Genomic DNA, 20,383 nt, shown 5'->3' with positions numbered 1-20,383 from the left:
CAGGTTGTGTACAATGCGCAGTAGGTGATTGTTGTGCCTACGATATTAAATAGTATATATACTGAATAGTATATGTCTGCAAATGATATTACTGATACTTGATTCATTCTTTGATACAGCCTGACCTCAGAGAAGGGTGTCAGCAGCAGCTTGAGCTGGCCAAAACCACATAAACTCTGTGCGCCTTTTCAACTGAACAGCCACGGCCACACCAGTTTCCTATCTGGGATTTCAGTCTGAGGGTAGATAAGCAGCTGTCAGTTTTTCCACTGAGTGCGATACTGTTGCAGTCAGAGAGCCATCATTTTCTCCCATTACACATTTTCATAACGCGCTGGCCAAATAAACCAAATCCACAAAGCCCTCAGGCTTGACGACCCACATTATTTGCAAGGAAATCTTTTTTCAGAGGACGATAAGGCTTGCGTTTACTTGCAATCTGAATGGCCTTCATTTGGCACTACTGTTCATCACAGACGAACCATCAAATTTCTCAAATTAAGGGGGTCGGCTGCTACAACGACCCCTTAAATTGCCATGAAGAAAAGGTCAAACTGACGCTCATTCTGCATGTACATAAACTATGGCAGCGTTGATATGCGCGTACCAACTAATCGGTTTGATGAAGAAACCCAAGCTTTACCCACGTGTTGCCTGTGCGCATGCTCAGTGGATCACTTTTGCGGAAAGAGGTCACGAACTCTGACCCTCCCAGTGGCAGTGGCGAAGAGTAGACAATTTTATTAAAGATTATCGCTGTATTAGAGAAAGGATCACGCCTTTTCGGGTAAGGTTTGTTTTTGTAAAGCGCAGCTACTACAACGTTGCATTGGCTAGTTTCGCAGGGCTAAGCAAAAAGGAAGTGCTTGCAATATAAGATGGCTAGGTAGCCAGCTAGCCTGCTTACTACTTCTAAGCGCTTGGCCATTGCGTAGTTAACTTGACCTTTATTATTTTAATCGCTGCGTCTGCCTCGAATCGCAACATTAAAATATTGAGATTTTAAGACTCAATGACTGAGCAAATGTTTGAAATGCTGAAACGTTCACCCTACATTTTGCTGACTAGCTATGTCGCGTTGCCATTCCCCTCTCCCCGTCGTAGTACCTAGCTAACCGCTAGGTTAGCTAATCACCAAACTTACCCGCATCATGGAAACTAAAAACATCGGAATAACTGACTCAAATCGCATGATTTAAGTGCATTAAGTTAGTTTATTTCTCCCGTGTAGCTTCTGTGGCGAATTTTAGACGTCGTTCCATCTCCAATGTGAATCCCGCCAGCCTTAGCCCTTTCTCTCGCCCGGCCCGTTTGGTTGAACCCTTCGTAATGCAGCATGCTTTAACCCGTCAATGCTGACCTTTCACCCACAGGAAAAGAAATACTTTTATCTTCCGTATTGGGTTTAAACAACGCGTTGCCCTTGTGGTGGGAAAAACAAATCAGCACGTAGATCGCTGGTTAGCGTTTGTTAATTACGGCGATATTTCTGCCATCGTAGCTACCAAACAGGTTAGTTAGCTAGCTAATACTGTCGCCAAAAGAAACAAACATGGAGGATGGATGCGGGCGACTTGTCATTTCTGGACGTTTGAATCAAGTCGACCGGTGTAGCCAGACGGCAACTTTTCTGGGACTCTCCAGCCTATGTTTTTACTGCAATCTAATGTCTTGAAATCGATCAGATGATTTTCATGATGAAACGACTTGGGACCTCGCCAGTTAGTTGTTTTGTTTTGCGACATGTTCCGGATCATTCATCATTAGTTATCCACCCACCGTATGAACCCACTATACCACCGAGGCTGGAAGGCATAGCTGGCTAGCTACGTGCCATTTCCTAGTTACCTAGGTTGCAGTGGAGATGCTGATGAGACGCTTAACTATGTAACTAGTTATGAATATGTAGACCACAGCCCCTCAGCTGTCTACCTAGACTTCTGGTTGTCCTGTTTAGCCTCCATCTCCCCTGTTACGATGCAACTTACAGGTTAGCTAGCTAAGTTAAATGTCGCGAGTTGTTATTAAATTAGCCAAATACCTCAAATGACAAATGCCATAAACTGACTGAACAGACTATGCATGAGTACATAGTTTCGGAATGATTAATTTTAACCCGTTTGGGTTTTTTTTAAGTAGTTACAGATAGTCCCTAAGTGAATTAAGAAAAAGGTAGCGCTCACTCACTCTCTGTATCACTAAGTATGTAAAGTCAGGTAATACTGTTTAGTCTGTCGGTAAGAATCACTTGAATTTTGATCGAGTATACTTATCAGCAGATTTAAATTACATTGTCATTTAACAGACGCTCATATTCAGAGCGATTTTACAGTTTTTGCATGTTGTCCATTTTTACAGCTGGATATTTACTGAGGCGATTGTGGGTTTTGCCTAAGATACAGCAGCAATAACCCCTTCGGGGAATCAATGGCTCTATGGTGCTTTGTCTGTTCCCATTCTTTTTCATGATATGATGCCCCCCTAGTTCTTCATCGAGTCTTTAACGAGTGTAGACTATGGGATGCTGCATTCCTTTCATTGGTCTTTAACACCATGGTAAGGCTCAAGAAGGCAGAATTTTTCATGTGGAGAAAACATCATTCTTACTCTGGTCGTGTTGATCTGAATCCAGGTACTTAGGTGAACTGTGCAAGGTTTTTCTCTATTTAACAGCCTAGGTGGTTTAGTAATTGCTGAATTCTAATTTTTTCCCATTAACTATGCACCATTGCAAGCCATAATGTAATGTAGTACATTTTGTAAATTAGCACCTAGCTCTGCTAGAGGTGGATAGCTAGCTGCAGTGTCAGATTCACATTGTGTACCCATTTTGTTCGGAAAGGAGCACATTTGGTTTGCAACCCATCTTAAAGTGGTGATTTATTCACAGTGACAGTGTTTGCAGTATTTTAAACTTATCCGTGAAAATGTTAGTTTGTCTGAAGCTCGGTTATTATTAATGCAGGTAATGAACAATTATATAACTGACTGATAAAGCAAATTAACAGTAGTATACTTGGCTTCCAGTGCCTAGTCAGATTGCACGAGTTAACTTGTGATAGGGCTGGAATGGTGTTGTGCTCACACTCATTGGGCTGGGAGTGTTGTTAGCCTGGTCTAACTCTGTTCATTTAACCTGAATGGATACAGTTATGTTCTATTGTGCTGGAAGTCACTCTGGGTAAGAGTGCCTGCTAAATGCATGTTATGTAATGTAACAGTGCTTTTCTTCATTTGGGGTGCCTATTTGCAGTCTGTCTGACCCATGGGGTTGGCTGCTGAGGGGCTGCAGTAGGAAGACGCATCATCATGGACGGACAAACCCAGAGGATACAGCTGGTTACGGCAGATGGAAGCATGGCACTGGGCCACCGAATACAGGTGCGAGGGCCCGACACACACACACACACACACACACACACACACACACACACACACACACACGGCATGTCCATGGTCAAGCCCTAAAGCTGCTGGTGGGAGAGGGCACTCCAATCATAGTGTTCCACTGTTGAGGGAAAAGCGAGTTGAATGCATCCATCAAGACACAATTATCACAAGGTGTCCTGAGTACAGGAATGTTATTTTTATGCATATTTTACACAGTTTTAATATGGTAGAATTTTGCAGGGCGGCAGTGTAACATAGTACAAAGGAGCAAGGCTTGTAATGGAAAGGTTGCTGGTTTGATTCCCTCACTGGGGCACTGCTGCTGTACCCTTGGGCCGCGTACTTAACCCACAATTGCCTCGGTAAATATCCAGCTGTATAAATGGATAAAACAATAACCTATGTAAGTCGCGCTGGTTAAGAGTGTCTGCTAAATGACAGTAATGTAATGTAATGAACGGGACAGTGTTTGCCTAAGGGCATGTCACAGCCTGGTTCTCTATCGCTATCTGTCCTAGCGATCCCTATTTTCTATACAAAAGCACTCTACACTAATTTAGCACTTAACTCAGTATCTTACTGACCTCTCGTAATACGTCTCGATAACTACTTAGTAGGGATGCACAATGATATCGGCACGACATCGGTATCAGCCGATAAAAACTTAAAAAAAAGTTAATTATCGGCATCGGCAGATATGAAAATTTCTGCCAATGTGCCTGGCCGATAAGATGACGCGTTAACTATGTGCACGCGATGATGCTAAATATTTATTATGAGCGCCAGCAACAAGCTTCAGCATGTCAGCTGTATGGAAGTATTTCGAAACGTCTGGAACAGATAACAAAATTGCTATTTGCAATGGTTGTTAAGCACCAGTGATGCGAGGAGGGGTAAAATATATAGCTAAGTTTCTCACCCTGGGAAGATGCTAGCTGTGTGCTGCTAAGCTTTTCTCTGCTTCTGGAGGGGCGTGAGACCATTTTTAAATAATGCGGCTCCGGAAACAGATGGCAATGGAAAATAAAAGAAGACAGCCCGCAGTCGCCTAGTTACTGCTTTGGGACTCGAACAGAGGGCGTAATTGTCGTGTTTGTACACGTACACAACGACACTGGACAGTGAATAACGTTTTCTGTAACTTTATTGTGTCTCTGCTCATTCAAAATAAATATCGCGGCTCCATAAGGAAAGAATGTGATGGGAAATAAGACAGGCTGCGATCGCCGAGCTCATGCTTTGGGACTTGAACGGAGGGCCTAATGGTATCAACTGACCCCCAGCTGGGTTTCTCACCCTGTGAGAATGCTAGCTGTGTGCTGCTAAGCAGAGGAGGGGAGTGAGACCATTTTTAAATTACACTGCATCTATACATATCTATACATACATCTCTCTAACCTGTATCAGCAATCGGCCAAAATGAGTTTGAAAATATCGGCATATCGAACATATCCAATATCGTGCATCCCTACTACTTAGCATAGTGATGCACTTATTTGCAAGTTGCTCTGGGTAATAGCATCTGCTAAACACTGTAATGTAATGTATTAATCAATACGACTAAGTTACTCAAGGGGAAACATGACCAGAACAAAACTGTTACTTGCTTCTTTGACAGATATATCAGCCACACAATGCATTTAAGGAACAAAAGCCTAACAGGACATACATCTTGAGTGGTGTCAAACAAAGATCAGTATTCAGTTCATGGCTCAATAAAAATAGAGAAGTTAGAGACCAGGTTGGGAATTAAATGGCTTGAACAGCATTCTCGAGACCAGGGCTGGGAAACAGTCCAGTTGGGTATAAGCTCGTTTTCCCTCCCTTCTCTCCAGATTGTGACGGACCAGCAGACGGGTCAGAAGATCCAGATTGTCACAGCATTCGACCAGGCCCCGGCCGCGCGGCAGCAGTTCATCCTGACCAAGCAGGAGGCGTCCCCGGGCAAGGTCATCCTCGCTGCGCCAGACGGCACTGCTGTCAACCAGCTGCTCTTCACCTCGCCTGACCTGGCCGGACAGCAGATCCAGGTGGGATCCCCAGTCACCAGCCACAACCTCACTCTTTGTTTTATTTTCTCTCCCTCTCTCTCAGCTCAGGCTTTATTTCTCCCAGGTGATGGTAATTTAGTGGTACAACAATGTAACCATGAAATAGAGACATGTACATCTAAGATCTGTAGGTGTTCAACGCCTGTCTCTTAGGGTAGAGGATTTGTCATCCAGAATGCCTGGAAATGATAATGGTATGCTAACATTGCTTTCGGTTAACTTTTTAGTCAAACAGACTGATACAATACTGATTGTATTTTGACTGGAGCAAAGTCATATTTTTGTTCATTTTCTGATGTCCTGTTTCTGATAGATCTAAAATGGTTCTTTCAAGTTCTTGGATCCAGTTGATGACTGTACTGGTTATATGTTTGCAGTTTGTGACAGAAGATGGCTCAGAGCAGTCTCCTGCCAAACCTGTGGTGGAGTACTGTGTGGTGTGTGGAGACAAGGCCTCCGGTATGAACAATGCGCCCACACACACACTCTGAGTTAGGTCAAATGTGTGAAAAGTTGTGTAAAAAGAGCACTTGCTCTGACTAGGTTTGTTCTGGTGTTAGGTTTTACTGAACACACACTGTAAGAAAAGAAACTAGCAGTTGTTTTTTTTAATATTGTAATAGGTTGTTTGAATAAGTTTTCATTAAATCCAGATCCTTGGCTTTATCCAGTTAACATAGGCATCATAGTGCTTATTACTGGTGTGGAGTTTGAAATCTTATTCTTTCCTTCTCTCCGGTGCTCTTCCCCTCCCAACACCTTTCTTTCTCATTCATGCTCTCCTTCCCTCTCTCTTTTCCTCTCACTTGCTCTCTCCCTCTCCTTCTCTGTCTCAATCACTCTCTCCCTCCCCCATCTCTTGATTGCTCTCTACTGCCCTCTCCCCCATTTGTTCGCCCCCCTCCTGCAGGGCGTCACTACGGGGCGGTGAGCTGTGAGGGATGTAAGGGCTTCTTTAAGCGGAGCATCCGGAAGAACCTGGTGTACACCTGCAGGGGGTCGGGGGAGTGTGTCATCAACAAGCACCACCGCAACCGCTGCCAGTACTGCCGACTGCAGCGCTGCATGGCCTTCGGCATGAAGCAGGACTGTGAGTGGCCAACACACACGTCAGTCAAAACACCACTCAGTGAACAATACATCCATATATTTTCATTGTCTAGAACAGGACTGTGATTGCTCCACTCAGCGTGCCAGCCTGGCAATGAATCAGCTACTTACCACATCCATGCCTTTATATCATCCAGTTGGTTTAGCTTTTGTAAATGCCTATGGTAACATGAATGAGATATTCCTTTTCCCAGGTCCATTGACGTGTCCCACTTCGCATCTCTATGAGCAATCAAAATCATACAGACTTCTGGGGGAAATTAAATCAATCTTTAAATGCCCCTTAAAAATCCATAGTAGGCCTTTTCTTAAAGGATTAATACATTGAGAGAAAAATAAAACAGCATTTAAACTATAAAAAATAACTATTCTGATCTGCAGCCTATAATTGTTGGCAGCATGATCATGATCATCATTATTATATTAGCTAGCTATCCATATTAAATCAACAGCTCTCGTGGGCTAACCGGACCTCTCTCACCTGGTAACTGGATCTCTCTAGCACAAAAAGGGTTCGTTCCTTCTCGCGTTTTTTGCACGACTTTTGTCCACAATGGCGCCTCATAGAATTCAACTTTGCGTGAGCAGAAGTCAACTTCGAGAGAAGAGTCTGCCCTCCAGCGCTCGCCAAGCAGAAGCACTCTCGTGTGTGGTGGCTGCTTTGTGCGCTTGGTTGTTGAATTTGTGCGCGAAGACTTATATTGTGCAAGTGGCAGTTAATATTTGCACGTGTGAAATTATATAATTTGCTCATGAGCATGTTTTATGCGCTCGCGGGAATGTTTCATGTGCTTGTGACATTTGACACAAATCTGACGCCATAACCATCCACCTCTTTTGATCTTATTAATAAGATAATCAATAGCCTTGTTCCCAGTCATGTCTGCTTCCTGGCAATGTGGAGCTATCACATCAGCGCAGACCGTTAACCCACCCTGTGCGCTCCGTAGCTGTGCAGTGTGAGCGGAAGCCAGTGGAGGTGTCCCGGGAAAGATCCCTCAACTGTGCCGCCTCCACGGAGAAGATCTACATCCGCAAGAACCTCTGCAGCCCACTGGCAGCCACGCCCACGTTTGTGACTGACAAGGAGACCACCAGGTATGTCCACCACACTCAAGTGCTGTGGTGAAAACTCACCCTGACAGCCAACTGCCCGCACTGGTCATGCAGGTAGGGCACACATTACATTTCCTTAACAGACACTCTTATCCAGAATGACTTTTTACTGTATTTTACAGTTTTCACACGTTACCCATTAATATAGCTAGATATTTACTCAAGCATTTTGGGTTAGTGGCCTCTCCTAAGGGTATAACAGCAGTACACTACTACTAGTAACCCAAACCCAGGATCATGAGCCCTGCTCCTTACCATTGCGCTACATGGCTTCCTTGACAAACAGTTGTAGGTTCTGGTCCCAGTTAAGACATGCTGCTTCAGCCTGGCTCTCTCTGTTAAAATATTAGGATTTAAAGGGGGGTGTTTCAGCTTTTGGTGTCTGTTGTTTGATTATATTGACTGTTGTAGTCTTCAGGATTGGTGCCTGTTGTTAAGTGATATTGATGGTGGTAATATGCATGTATGGCATGTTTTTTTAACTGTCCTGTGGGGTAATAATACTTGGGGTTTGTGTGTTTCTGAGGGCAGGTCCACAAGCCTGCTGGAGTCGGGCATGTTGTTAAACATCCAACAGCCTTTTACCAAACTGGAGAACACCATCATGGTCCCGTCATCCCCAGACAAGGTAAGAACCAGCTGAAATGCTCCCCCTTATGAAGCCACAGCTACTATACTACAGGCTGCACCTTAACTCATGAAAAGCACAGAAATAGAAGCATTTGAACTCTGAAGGGAATATGGAGGAGTTCAAGATGGAAGCATATACCATGCAATCCTATGAAACCAGAGCTTCTGGAAAATTAGCATGAAGTCATTGTAATTTGATAAGACAAAAACAAAAAAGTTTTTGAAATTTCATGTGAATTGTGGGACAGTATGAACCTTGACTGCATAGAGATAGAGCTACAATTTACAATTTAAACAATTACTCACCGTGCACATTGTGCATGTCCATAGCAGTAGGGCTGGGCGATATGGCCTATAAATAATATCGCAATATTTTTAGGCTATATCGCGATATACAATATATATCTCGATATTTTGAAATCTCCTCTAAAGCACTTCATAAATGCTCAATTTAACCCTTTGATGCATACAATCACACCAGTATGATGATTCTACTAGTCCCTGCAACATATTAAAACATTCTTGTTTATATTCATTTGTGGTTTCTATTGGAATTTTAAACTTGCATGCAAAAAGGGGGAAATCACAACCAACTTAAGTTTAACAAAACGTTATTTTGCTGCATATTTTGCAGATAACCATTATTTGTTCAACATCTTCCATGCAATACCAGGGCTCCACTAACTTTTCCACTGGTAGCACTGGTGGTACCAACTTCTTCAGTTGGTCGCACCAGCACATGATTTGGTCGCACCCTTTTTTTTTGGTATTAAGCATGGTATTAATCAATGACCTTGCATGCTGATGAATAGTTGTCTTAATTTGCATACCCTAGTTTTGCATTGATGTAAAGATTGACAGTGACTCAAGACTTGAAATTTGCAAAATATTTTAATCTGAACATTGTTTCCCTCGTACCGTGACCACGGGTACTGTGCCATTGTGGTTGAAAGTAGTACTTTTTCTTCTTCACTGGCTCAGTCGGTCTCTCCCTGCTTCTCAGCTTCTCATTGTTTTCAGTTAGCATTTGCTATATTTTTTAACATTAAATCGCTGTTCCCGCAAAAATAAAATTAGCTAGAAATTTTCCAATCTAGTGTTCTAATTGCACTAGAGATGAAACGGTATGAAAATTTATACTGTTAAAAAATCTCCAGAGCGCTATCACTGCCTTCCCCCATGTTTTCACTGACGCAAAACAAACCCACGTTGCATGCTATGCCTGCTGCGTCTGGGAGACTTGCTAACTTTGGTTGATGCTAGGCAGTATTTAACGTGAGTTTTTCAAAGCGCGGTAATCAACCACGGTTTTAATGATAATTAAAACTCGCACGAATGTGACCATGTGAAATTTTAACTCACACACTCTCAAGAAATGGTTGCAGTCTGGAGCCCTGGATACCCAAACCACTGCTAGACAATGGATGCAGTGCTGTTTTTTTTTCGTAACCAATTCATCCGCCTCCATCTTCTATAACCGTTTCCGAACTCAGCATGTATAAACTCGCTTTAGCACTTCACTTCTTTCACTCTTGCCAGGCTCTCTCCCTGTTCCCTCCAGATACGAGAACACACATCTCACCTATATACGTCACACACACTTGCCCGGAAGAGTGGTCTGGATGGGCAGGCAAGTGTGTGTGACGTATGTATATGAGTTTTTTCTTTTTGTGTCTGTGAGAGGGAGAGAGCCATAGGAGAGAGCGAGAGAAGTGAAACGCCAAAGCAAGTCTCATGCCGGCGGCTTAAAAAAAATATGTGACAATTTGTACTTGATGTTCGCGATATAGTCATTTACTACATCCCACGTAGAACAAGCCACGATACATCGAGTATATTTGACATATCACCCACTCCTACATAACAGTAGTACTTTTTATCAAATTGCTTGCAGTGTTTCCCATATATGATAATTTAAAGCGTGTCCCAAGCTATCCAAGATGCAAGTTGTGGCTGCAGATTGAGGAATGACCTGGAGCATTGCGTACAAGGCTTATAATGACTCTGATCTCTTAGTGCGACCCCTGCCAGGATGACCTGAGCACGTTGGCCAATGTGGTGACCTCACTCGCCCACCTGAGTAAGGCGAGAGAGATGAGTGACAGCAACACCGACCTATCAGGTATGGAGACGCTGAGCAATGGGGACGGCTCAATGTCTGAGGTACAAGGGGAGGAGCAAACCACAAGTGACATCACACGGTGAGTCATTGTCATTTCAGTTTTCCACTTCTGCAACTGAAAATTGAAATTTGGTATCCCAGGGATACATGGCAGTTAAACTGACCTGTTGACCATGCTTCATATAAGAAGAGACAGCATGGGATGTAACAGACAATAATGAACTTTTTAAATGCATCCCAAGGACAAATGTAAAAGCAAGTGTAAAAAATGTTGTGTTTGTTTTGACTGATTGTGTGTATGTGTATAATGACTGTATTGGTATTCACTGGTTGTATTTGTATTGACTGGCTATGTTTGTTTTGACTGGTTGTGTGTGTAGGGACTGATTGTGTTTGTATTGACTGTGTGTATGTGTACAGTGACCTGTTTTGTATGTGTATATTTGCTGGTTGTGTTTGTAATGACTGGTTGCATTTGTTTATTGACTGGTTTGTGTTTGCATTGACTGTGTGTATTGAACTGGTTTGTGTTTGTATTGACCCACTGCTATGGCTGCACATTTGACAGGGCGTTTGACACACTGGCCAAGGCACTGAACACGGCGGAGGGCTCTGCAGGTGAGGCCATGGAGGCTAGCATGCACTTGGTGTCAGGTGACCAGTCGGGCAGTGTGGTGGAGCTGGACGGCCCGCTGCTCTCAGACATCCACGTACCCTTCAAGGTGAGCAACACAATCTAACCTTTGAACCCTGAACACTTTAAATGCGGGATTCAGATTGCTGTTGAGACAAATGCAGCCAAGAAGCCCAGCGTCAGCATGTCAGTGATTAAAATGTTTTAGCTGTTCTTTGAGCTTTGAGCAAAATATCCTGCTTGTGCTTTTTGGTGCTGGTGAACATCTGTCATGTTCAGGAGTGATAAAAGTGTCTGGCTTAAACAATAAACTGCATGTGAATTTGAACAATGATTGTCATTTTCATAGTGCTGCCCAAAGCTTACATTTGTTCAATGCTTACATGCATCCTTTGTTTTTAATTATAGGAGCAGCTCTAGAAATCATATTTCAGTGGTTGTCTGTGGAAAGAAGCCATGGTAGCTGGACTCAATTGACTTAAGTTATTTTCACACCATGGAAGTGACTCCTTGGTCGTTATTTCTGTTGGCTTATCTATGTGGCGGTACAATAGAAACATTGCTGTAAGATTACATTACATTACATTATTGGCATTTAGCAGACGCTCTTACCCAGAGCGACTTACATTAGTTACAATGCTATCCATTTATACAGCTGGATATTTCCTGAGGCAATTGTGGGGTTAAGTACCTTGCCCAAGGGTACAACAGCTGTGCCGCAGCGGGGAATCAAACCGGCAACCTTTCCACTATGCTACACTGCCGCCCCCCTGTAACGTCTGTTTTTAACTGATGACACCATAGTAAGAGTCCAGTAAGCTATCTCTGCAGCTGATGATGCCAGGGTAAGAGTGCAGTAACATCTACTTTCTCTATTGAGAAAAGGAAAGCTGAAAAAGAAGCATCCACAGTGGATGAATAAGTCGCTACGGAACAGTTTGAAACAAAAAAGGAAATTATTTAGAAAATACAAGTTGGAGAGCTCAGATAGTAATAAGATTGAATACAGTAATATGCGAGCTCAAGTTAAGAAAAAAATAAGGGAAGCTAAAAGGTGTTTTGAAAGACAGATTGCACTAGATGTAAAGAGCAACTCTAAACGTTTTTTTCAATATTAAGGTCAAAAAAGGATAGTTAAGGATGAAATAAGAGGTATAAAAAATAAGGATTGGGTTATGGTTTATGATAACAAAGCTATTGCCTTGCTTACTTTGTGGAGAGTTTCACTAGTGAAGTGTTTTTGCATATGCCTTCAGATGCAGTCAGTTCTGAGACTTATAGAGGAAATTGATTTAAATGATGCAGAAGTACTAGATAAACTTCAAAAACTTAAAACAAATAAGGCAGCAGGCCCTGATGGAATATATCCAAGTTCTCAGAGAACTAGCAGAGGTGGTTTACAAGCCTCTGACAGTTATTTTTAAGCAATCCCTTAAAACTGGAGAAATACCAGATGACTGGAAACATGGCAGTGTAGTACCTATCTACAAGAAAGGAGACCGGACTGAACCAGGAAATTATAGGCCTGTCATCTTAACTTGTATGGCATGCAAAATACTGGAATCCATCATTAGGGATAATTTGGAATTATTCCTGGAATGAAATGGTGTTCTAAATGATAGCCAACATGGTTTTCACAGAGGGAGGTCGTGCTTAACAAACCTCCTGGACTTCTTTGAGGAAGCTACAGCATGTCTGGACTCAAACCAAGCTTATGATATTATCTGTTTGGACTTTCAAAAGGCATTTGACAAAGTTCTGTACGAGAGACTCATATTGAAAATGACATCTGCAGGAATTACAGGAGCTATCACTGAGTGGGTTCGAAGTTGGTTGTCTAATATAAAGCAGACTGTAACTGTGGGAGGAATTGTATCAGAGCAGGGTCCTGTACGAAGTGGAGTCCCGCAGGGATCGGTGTTGGGGCCTTTGCTATTTCTTATATACATAAATGATCTTGATGCAGAGGTTAGTAGTAAAATAGTAAAATTTGCAGATGACACAAAACTAGGGGGTCTAGCCAACAGTATAGAATCAACTAAGGTAATACAGGAAGACCTAAACAGCATCCAAAAGTGGGCAGATACCTGGCAGATGACATTCAGTTTAGATAAATGTAAAGTCTTGCATGTGGGAAATAAGAACCTTAGACAAGACTACTTCATGGGTGGAAAAAAACTAGAATGTGCTCAATTTGAAAAGGACTTGGGAGTAATGGTTGACCCAAGCTTAACAGGATCTAAGCAGTGTGCTGTAGCAGTAAAAAAGGCCAACAGGATGCTGGGATATATAGCCAAAAGTATTGAGTATAAATCTAAAGAGGTTATATTGAAATTATACAATGCCTTAGACCGCACCTGGAATACTGTGTGCAGTTCTGGGCACTGCACTATAAAAAAGATATTGAAGCTCTAGAAAAGGTTCAAAGAAGGGCAACTAAATTAGTTCCTGGCATGAAATATAAAAGCTATGAGGAAAGACTCAAGTTACTTAACCTATTTAGACTAAGCGAGAGGAGGCTTAGGGGCGATTTAATTGAGGTATTTAAATTTATAAAAGGAATCTATAATAGATTCTTTAGGCTGAGTTCAGTCTGTTAAACAAGAGGACATAAATGGAAACTAGTTAAGAGTAAGTTCCGCACTGATATAAGGAAATATTATTTTACACAAAGAGTTATCAATACATGGAATAGGTTGCCAGGTCATGTAGTTGAGGCAGAGACCCTTGCTGTGTTCAAGTCTAAACTTGATGCAGTTCTGGATACTCTTTAATTAAGAAATGGCGAGCTTAGTTGGGCCGAATGGCCTGTTCTCGTCATCATATGTTCTTATGTTCTTATTTGTAGCTAATGGTGCCATGGTCACAATGCAATAATGTTGCTTTGTACCTGATAATCCCATAGTAACAGTCCTGTAACATCTCTCTGCAGCTTTGATGCCATAGTAACAGTGCTGTAATTTTTCTCTGCGGCTTTGATGCCATAGTAACAGTGCTGTAACGTCTCTCTGCAGCTGATGATGCCACTGCCTGTGCCAGAGTTCCTGAATGTGAACTACATCTGCGAGTCTGCCTCCCGCCTGCTCTTTCTCTCCATGCACTGGGCACGCTCCATACCCGCCTTCCAAGCCCTGGGGTGAGCGTTCCCCTCTGCCCCCTCCCCCTTCACCCCTGCCTCTCCAGCCCTTTCCCTTTCCTGTTTCGTGTCTGTAGCTCTCTCTTTCTGTGTGGAAATGCAGAAGTCACGTGTCACCTACTAAGCGGTAAAATAGCATTGCTGAATAGCAATGCTTACTAAAAGTGGAAACACTTGGTGTAGGATTTGGGGCAGGAATATGTCACACTGGATTACCTGGGTAAAACCCTTATTATAAAATGTCATGCCAGATCTGTCATCTGTCATGCCAAATAAGAGCCACATCTGTCTGCAAAGTATTCACATGATTCAGAGGTGTGGAAGATGCTGTGTATCTATGACAAAAGTTGGGTTGTTTCCTGTAGGTCCCTCTCAGTTTGGTTTGTTGCAGAATCCATGTGCCCTGAGTCAGAGCACTGATGTTAATGAGGTGTTGTTAATGCAGTTCTCTTCCTCCCTTCCATCTGAAAGCAACAAATGGGATACTATTTGATGGTAATCATTTTGACAGGAAATTCTGTGTGTAATTCCAGAATAGTTCATGTATGTTGGAAGTGTTTATTGATACACCTAAAGCCCCTTGCATTGGGTTTATTGATAGCCTGGTCTCAGCCTTCAGCCCCGAACATGTTTATTAATGGCTTGTATCCATCCCCCCAACCTCAGGCAAGACAACAACATCAACCTGATGAAGGCGTGCTGGAACGAGCTGTTTGCCCTCGGCCTGGCCCAGTGCGCACAAGTGATGAATGTGGCAACCATCCTGGCCGCCATTATCAACCACTTACAGAACAGCCTACAGGAAGGTGAGTGGGGGACCCATATCAATGCGACATGCACTTCCTGTGTGGGGACCAATTTGTTTTCGGCACTCATTGTATAAGAAGGACATGTGTCTGAGGCGGGTGGTGATTCACACCACTGATTTTCCGCATGAAAATCAACTTTAAGACACACGTGCACTGCCGCCTTTATCTGATCATCTTTAGGTAGCAGGACCTTGGAAGTTCAAAGCCCAAGTTCAGAGCTGTCTTAGTAAGTTTCATCACAGTTTCTTTATATATGGACCAGAGAGTCAGTTCCATGCATCCTACATTTAAAATTCTGTTTCTGCCATTGTTGAAGCTATAGGAGTTCAAATTTGCCGGGTCACTATGAATATTCTTAAAGGTACGTAGTATAACACATGGAATGAAGACAGTTGCGGAGCTTCCTGTCACCAACCTTAACTTCCTTCATGTTGAAAAGAAGGAAGGGAGGATATCTGGCCATAATAAAATTAGCTGCCATTGAATTCCTGAGGAGAGCTAGTAGATCACAAACTTAATCGATCAAAATATTTAAAGATTTAAAGCCATTTGACTTAGATGACATTATCTAATCTAATTTTTTTAAATGCAAAGTGTCCAATGTTAACAACTTCAACATCAATCCCAACCCAGACTTAAGTGTGTTGGTAGAACGCCCCCTTGCTGAATTGAGGTCACCCCTGCTTCCCCGTCTGCTCTCCTCACAGAGAAACTTTCCGCAGAGAGAGTGAAGCTGGTGATGGAGCACATCTGGAGGATGCAGGAGTTCTGCAACAGCATGTCCAAGCTGTCCCCCGACGCATACGAGTACGCCTACCTCAAAGCCATCGTCCTCTTCAGCCCTGGTAAGTCTGAAGAACTGAACTGAACTTGTAACACCAAACAAAAAACAAATGATAAATAAAAAAACAGCCTTTTGTTAAAAAACAAAATTGAAAAAATATTTTTGTTTCTTTTTAAAATGTAAATAAATATAAATTATATAAACAAATGAATAAATAAATATACAGCAAACTGAAATACTTAAAAGAGAAATATCAGTGCAAAAATAAACAGGCCTATGGAGAAGTAGCCTCAACATGGAATGAAAACTTTCAATTTTTTCTGAGGTCAGAATGCAAACAAAAATGCAACATTAACATGCATTTCGTTTTTCACAACAGGCCAAACGAATTATCAATTAGCCTATAGACTATTTTAGCAACAAACTGAACAAAGGTGTGTTTATTATATTAGGCTAGGCTACTACCTGACTCATTGTCGCTGTTTTTTTTCCTCCGATCGCAGTCCTCTCATATTATGAGAAAGGAACACGAGTTTGTCCACGTTGTCAGGGAGAAGTGAGCTCCGTGTCTTGCTCGCAATGAAGCTGGCCTTCGAGAAGATGCACTCCAATGGCGTGGACGTGGAAGGGATGGAGTACACATGCTCAGCTGCTCTGGCAAGCTTAGGATAGCGTTCCTCATTTTTTCCCACCATGTCTGTGGCCCCGAATCAAACTTTGTTTGGTCCTCCAAGTATATCTTAATGTCACTGTTCTCTCCTGTCTGCTGCTCTTCATCAGTAGCCATCAGCATGGATATCTCCTGCTGCTTTTCCCTTTTCTCTTTCGGTGCGGGCTCACTTTCCTCTGTACTGCTGTCACGATCCTCTTTCTGAGCAGCTTCCGCTGGAGATAAACTCTCAGCCAGATCCGACACCGTCAAGTATGTTTTGTCCCGTTTCTCTGCATCGAGGAATGACAAGCTCTTAAAACATGGGTGTAGGACAGCAGCTTGGATATATATGCTGGTCTCGAGACTCCCTGTGAGCTCCCATCTCTTGTCAATTTCTTCGGTTAGTTTTCTCTTCAGTGCTTTCGCGGTCATGCTGTCATCATTGCGCAGCAACAAGTGGCGTCTCCTCATATTTATTAGCATGGGCAGCGTGGCAGACAGATGCATTTACATCCTGCAAGAGCAGCTCGGTGAGAGTGATCATAAGCTTCAGAGCTAAGACGATGCCCTCCGCTGTCCTCCAGTGGGCAGCTGCAAGATCTAGATCTCGGTCAGGCCATTGGGTGGTACCGGGGTCTGAAAGCACAGGTGTAACCGGTCATCTCTGTTCCAGGAGGATCTCCAGCATGAAGTAGGTGGAGTTCCATCGTGTCGAGACATCTTGGATGGGTTTGTGTTCAGCCACTTTCTGTTGCTTTTGTTTCTCAGTAAGAGCTGCTGTAGCCTTGGCACTTTTCTTGAAATGCCCCACATGCTGTCAGCCAGCAGCAATGGTTTGACAGATCGGATCTTGTTTCAGAACCGCATTTATGCACAACTGAAGTGTGCCCCACACAATGAACTCCCTGGACATTACCCCAGGAAAGGTTATCAGACAGTATTTCAGCACACAACACCTTATTAGCAGCATTGTCGTGTACGACTGTGATCCTCTTTTCTGCAGGAATCTCAAATTCCTCCATCACTTCACCGAGTGGCTCTGCTATATTGGCAGCTGTGTGGCTCACCACCAACACTTTTGTTTCCAACACGAATGAATGTAGTCGCCAATCTTCAGAAATAAAGTGTGCAGTGACTGTCATGTAACCCTCCATCTGGATAGAAATCCATATATCTGTTGTGAAGCTGACTGCTGTACAACTTTTATTTTCTTCAAAACTAATTCTTTAGTTGTGTTGTACTTGCTTGTTATGCTGTGCATTACGGTGTCATGTTTGGGAATGCTGTACCCTGGCTTGAGGAATTTGACCATTTGCTTGAAACCTTCACCGCTGACGATGTTGATTGGTCTCATGTCAAGCGTAATGAAATCCGCTGTTCTGTCCGTAATATCTCTCTTCCTTTTCTCGGAAAGGGGGGGGGGGGTCTAAATAACTAGTGTTTTCTGAGTCAGTGTCGGCTGCGAAGCTGAATTTGAGGCTGGGGAGTCATCTTTGTAATATAGTGGATGCGCCTATAGAGAGAAATGCACATGAAGTTAAACATGCAGTAAGCGAGGTAATTTAGCTTCCCCAGTCCCCACGAACACTTGGATAAGCACATATGACAATATATTTTTGTAGCTGGATATAGCCTTAAGTTTGCAACTCGTTAATGTTATTTAGGCCATTAATTATTTAGCGTAACGGAATAATAATGTTAGGCTACTTACATGTTTCAGATGATAAGTCATGTTTGAGGTCGACGAATGATAGGAAGATCTTTGCATGCAGAGTTTGCATGTCACCTTCTTGGGGTCGTCCTGTACACGCTCAAAATGATCCCACGCTTTGAATGATTTCCTGCCCGACATAGTCTAATAACTTTTTGATGACAAGGTGCAGCTCCCGAATGGAGTTTGAGGGTTTTTTTTTTTTTCTGTGACTAGCCAACCAATGAAAACTTGGTCAACTAATGGTTTGCTTGACTATTAGGGGGCAGCCCTGCATGTAAGTCACTCTGTATAAGAGTCTCTGCAAATGTGCTGCAAGATAATGTAGTAAAGTTAGTATTTTGGTTGAGGGTTGTGTGCATGGATTTTCTGTGCATGGTGGTCTCACAATGGCTGTGTTTCCTCAGATCACCCGGGAATAGACAACACTCTGCAGATCGAGAGGTTCCAGGAGAAGGCCTACATGGAGCTGCAGGACTATGTCACCAGGACATACCCAGAGGACACTTACCGGTAAGGCGTGTTTTTGTTTGTATATATGTGTGCCTGTGTGTGTGAGCCATTTTTCTTCATACCAGAGAACTGTATTCCCTAGTATAGCCTGGCACCATGCTTCACTGATTCAAAACTCCCTATAATATTGGGGTTACCCCCTCAGATTTTGTCATGTTCTTTTGTTGCATTTGGTGGACATTGAGTGTTTTTCATTCCATTTGAAATACATAAAATTATGCAATTGTGTCTGTGGGATTGTGGCTCTGGTCTGGTGGTGTGTGTGTCATGCAGGTCTCTGGTCTGGTGGTGTGTGTGTGTGTGTGTGTGTGTGTGTGTGTGTGTGAGAGAGAGAGAGAGAGAGAGAGAGAGAGATGCAGGACTCTGGTCTGGTGGTGTGTGTGTGTCATGCAGGACTCTGGTCTGGTGGTGTGTGTGTGTATCCTGCAGGGCTCTAGTCCTTGTATCCCATGGTTCCCTGTGTGATGGTCTCTCCCCCCCAGGCTGTCAAAGCTGCTCTTGCGGGTCCCCGCCCTGCGGCTGATGAATGCCGGCGTCACAGAGGAGCTCTTCTTTGCTGGCCTCATCGGCAATGTGCAGATTGACAGCATCATCCCCTACATCCTCAAGATGGAGTCCACCGACTACAACAGCCAAGTGGTCGCTGCTGTTATCTGAACAGCGCATCAGCTGGATCGCAAGCCCTGTCGCATAGACGGTGTCTAAAGACTGCAAGCGGTTATACTCTCAAAAACCGAATCTGCCGACCCCAACTGTCAGATTGGTACCTCAGCCTACTCTTCAGTGAAATATGCAGGCTTTGCAGTGTCAGATTGTCACTTCAGTCATCTGGGTAATGGGAGCTACAGATTCCAGCTGTCACAGTGTAAAATTAAGTCATCTAAACACAGGGCTGACTCACAGCAGCCAAATCATTACCATGGCCCTCCACGCGGTGGAATCTATCAACTCCGTCAGTCAGATTGTGAATTGAAACGTTTAAGCAGAACCATGGTTGTTTTTAGTGGGCATGTTCTAAATTGGTCTGAAATGCGTAGAAGACACTGGTGAGATGGCCTGTGTGGTTCTTATAGATTTGGGACTGAACGAAATTCAGAGTTTTGGTTGTACTTTTTAAATATTTTTGGTCTTTTTTTACTCCCTGAAGCCCGTTTGTCTGATGATACAGTCCTTTTCATGTGAATGAATCATGGAATGTGAACATTATTCTCTTTTGCTTTGGACGGCTTCCTGTCTTGGTTAGTTTATATTAAGGTATTTCAAGACATCTTGAAATCATGCGTGTATAGAGTTTATGTGTATGGAGTCATATTTTTTTTTCAACAGAGAATAATGCTCACATTGTAACTTGCTTAGCTTGGACAAGAAGGCTTTGTTTTGTGTATATAAATATGTACATATAATAAAATAAAAAAGACTATCAAGGCTCAGTTTGCACATGCACTCATACTCATTGGAACATGTGGATGGAATTGCTTAACAGATGCCAAGCAAAATAAAATAAACCATCTCAGAAAAGTATAAAGATCCATTATGCATATTTGGTCCAAATACTAATGTGTTCAGTTAACAGTTTGTGTATTACTCCACATAACAGGTTTTTGACAAAAGCCAGGCTCTTTGGCGTCGCGGTCAAAGCTTCAGTTTGGTACCCCGTAGACCCAGGTTTGAGGCTGGGTGGGGTGACTGCTCTCGCCCTTCGCTACAAATGGTGTCAGAGTGGGA

General features: G+C 43.0%; 1 protein-coding gene across 4 annotated transcripts; it reads left to right on the top strand.

The window, feature by feature from the left end:
* Positions 1–692: 692 nt before the first annotated feature.
* Positions 693–19,878, top strand: nr2c1 (nuclear receptor subfamily 2, group C, member 1). 4 transcript variants are annotated; one of them, XM_036518325.1, is made up of 14 exons: positions 693–787; positions 3,254–3,381; positions 5,226–5,420; positions 5,819–5,900; positions 6,352–6,531; positions 7,502–7,649; positions 8,199–8,295; positions 10,314–10,498; positions 10,988–11,141; positions 14,068–14,189; positions 14,856–14,995; positions 15,706–15,843; positions 18,553–18,658; positions 19,141–19,878. In XM_036518325.1, the coding sequence occupies exons 2-14, from the start codon at positions 3,310–3,312 to the stop codon at positions 19,313–19,315; spliced, it is 1,794 nt and encodes a 597-aa protein (XP_036374218.1). In that variant the 5' UTR covers positions 693–787; positions 3,254–3,309; the 3' UTR covers positions 19,316–19,878. The 4 variants fall into 4 exon arrangements, with proteins under 4 accessions (XP_036374218.1, XP_036374221.1, XP_036374219.1 ...); XM_036518326.1 differs by lacking the exon at positions 693–787 and adding an exon at positions 1,223–1,512; XM_036518327.1 differs by lacking the exon at positions 693–787 and adding an exon at positions 2,326–2,632.
* The last annotated feature ends 505 nt before the right edge of the window (positions 19,879–20,383 follow it).

This window comes from Megalops cyprinoides, chromosome 23 (assembly GCF_013368585.1).
Source record: "Megalops cyprinoides isolate fMegCyp1 chromosome 23, fMegCyp1.pri, whole genome shotgun sequence".
In the NCBI taxonomy this organism is placed as follows: Eukaryota; Metazoa; Chordata; class Actinopteri; order Elopiformes; family Megalopidae; genus Megalops; species Megalops cyprinoides.
This window is presented reverse-complemented; position numbering and strand designations above follow the sequence as displayed.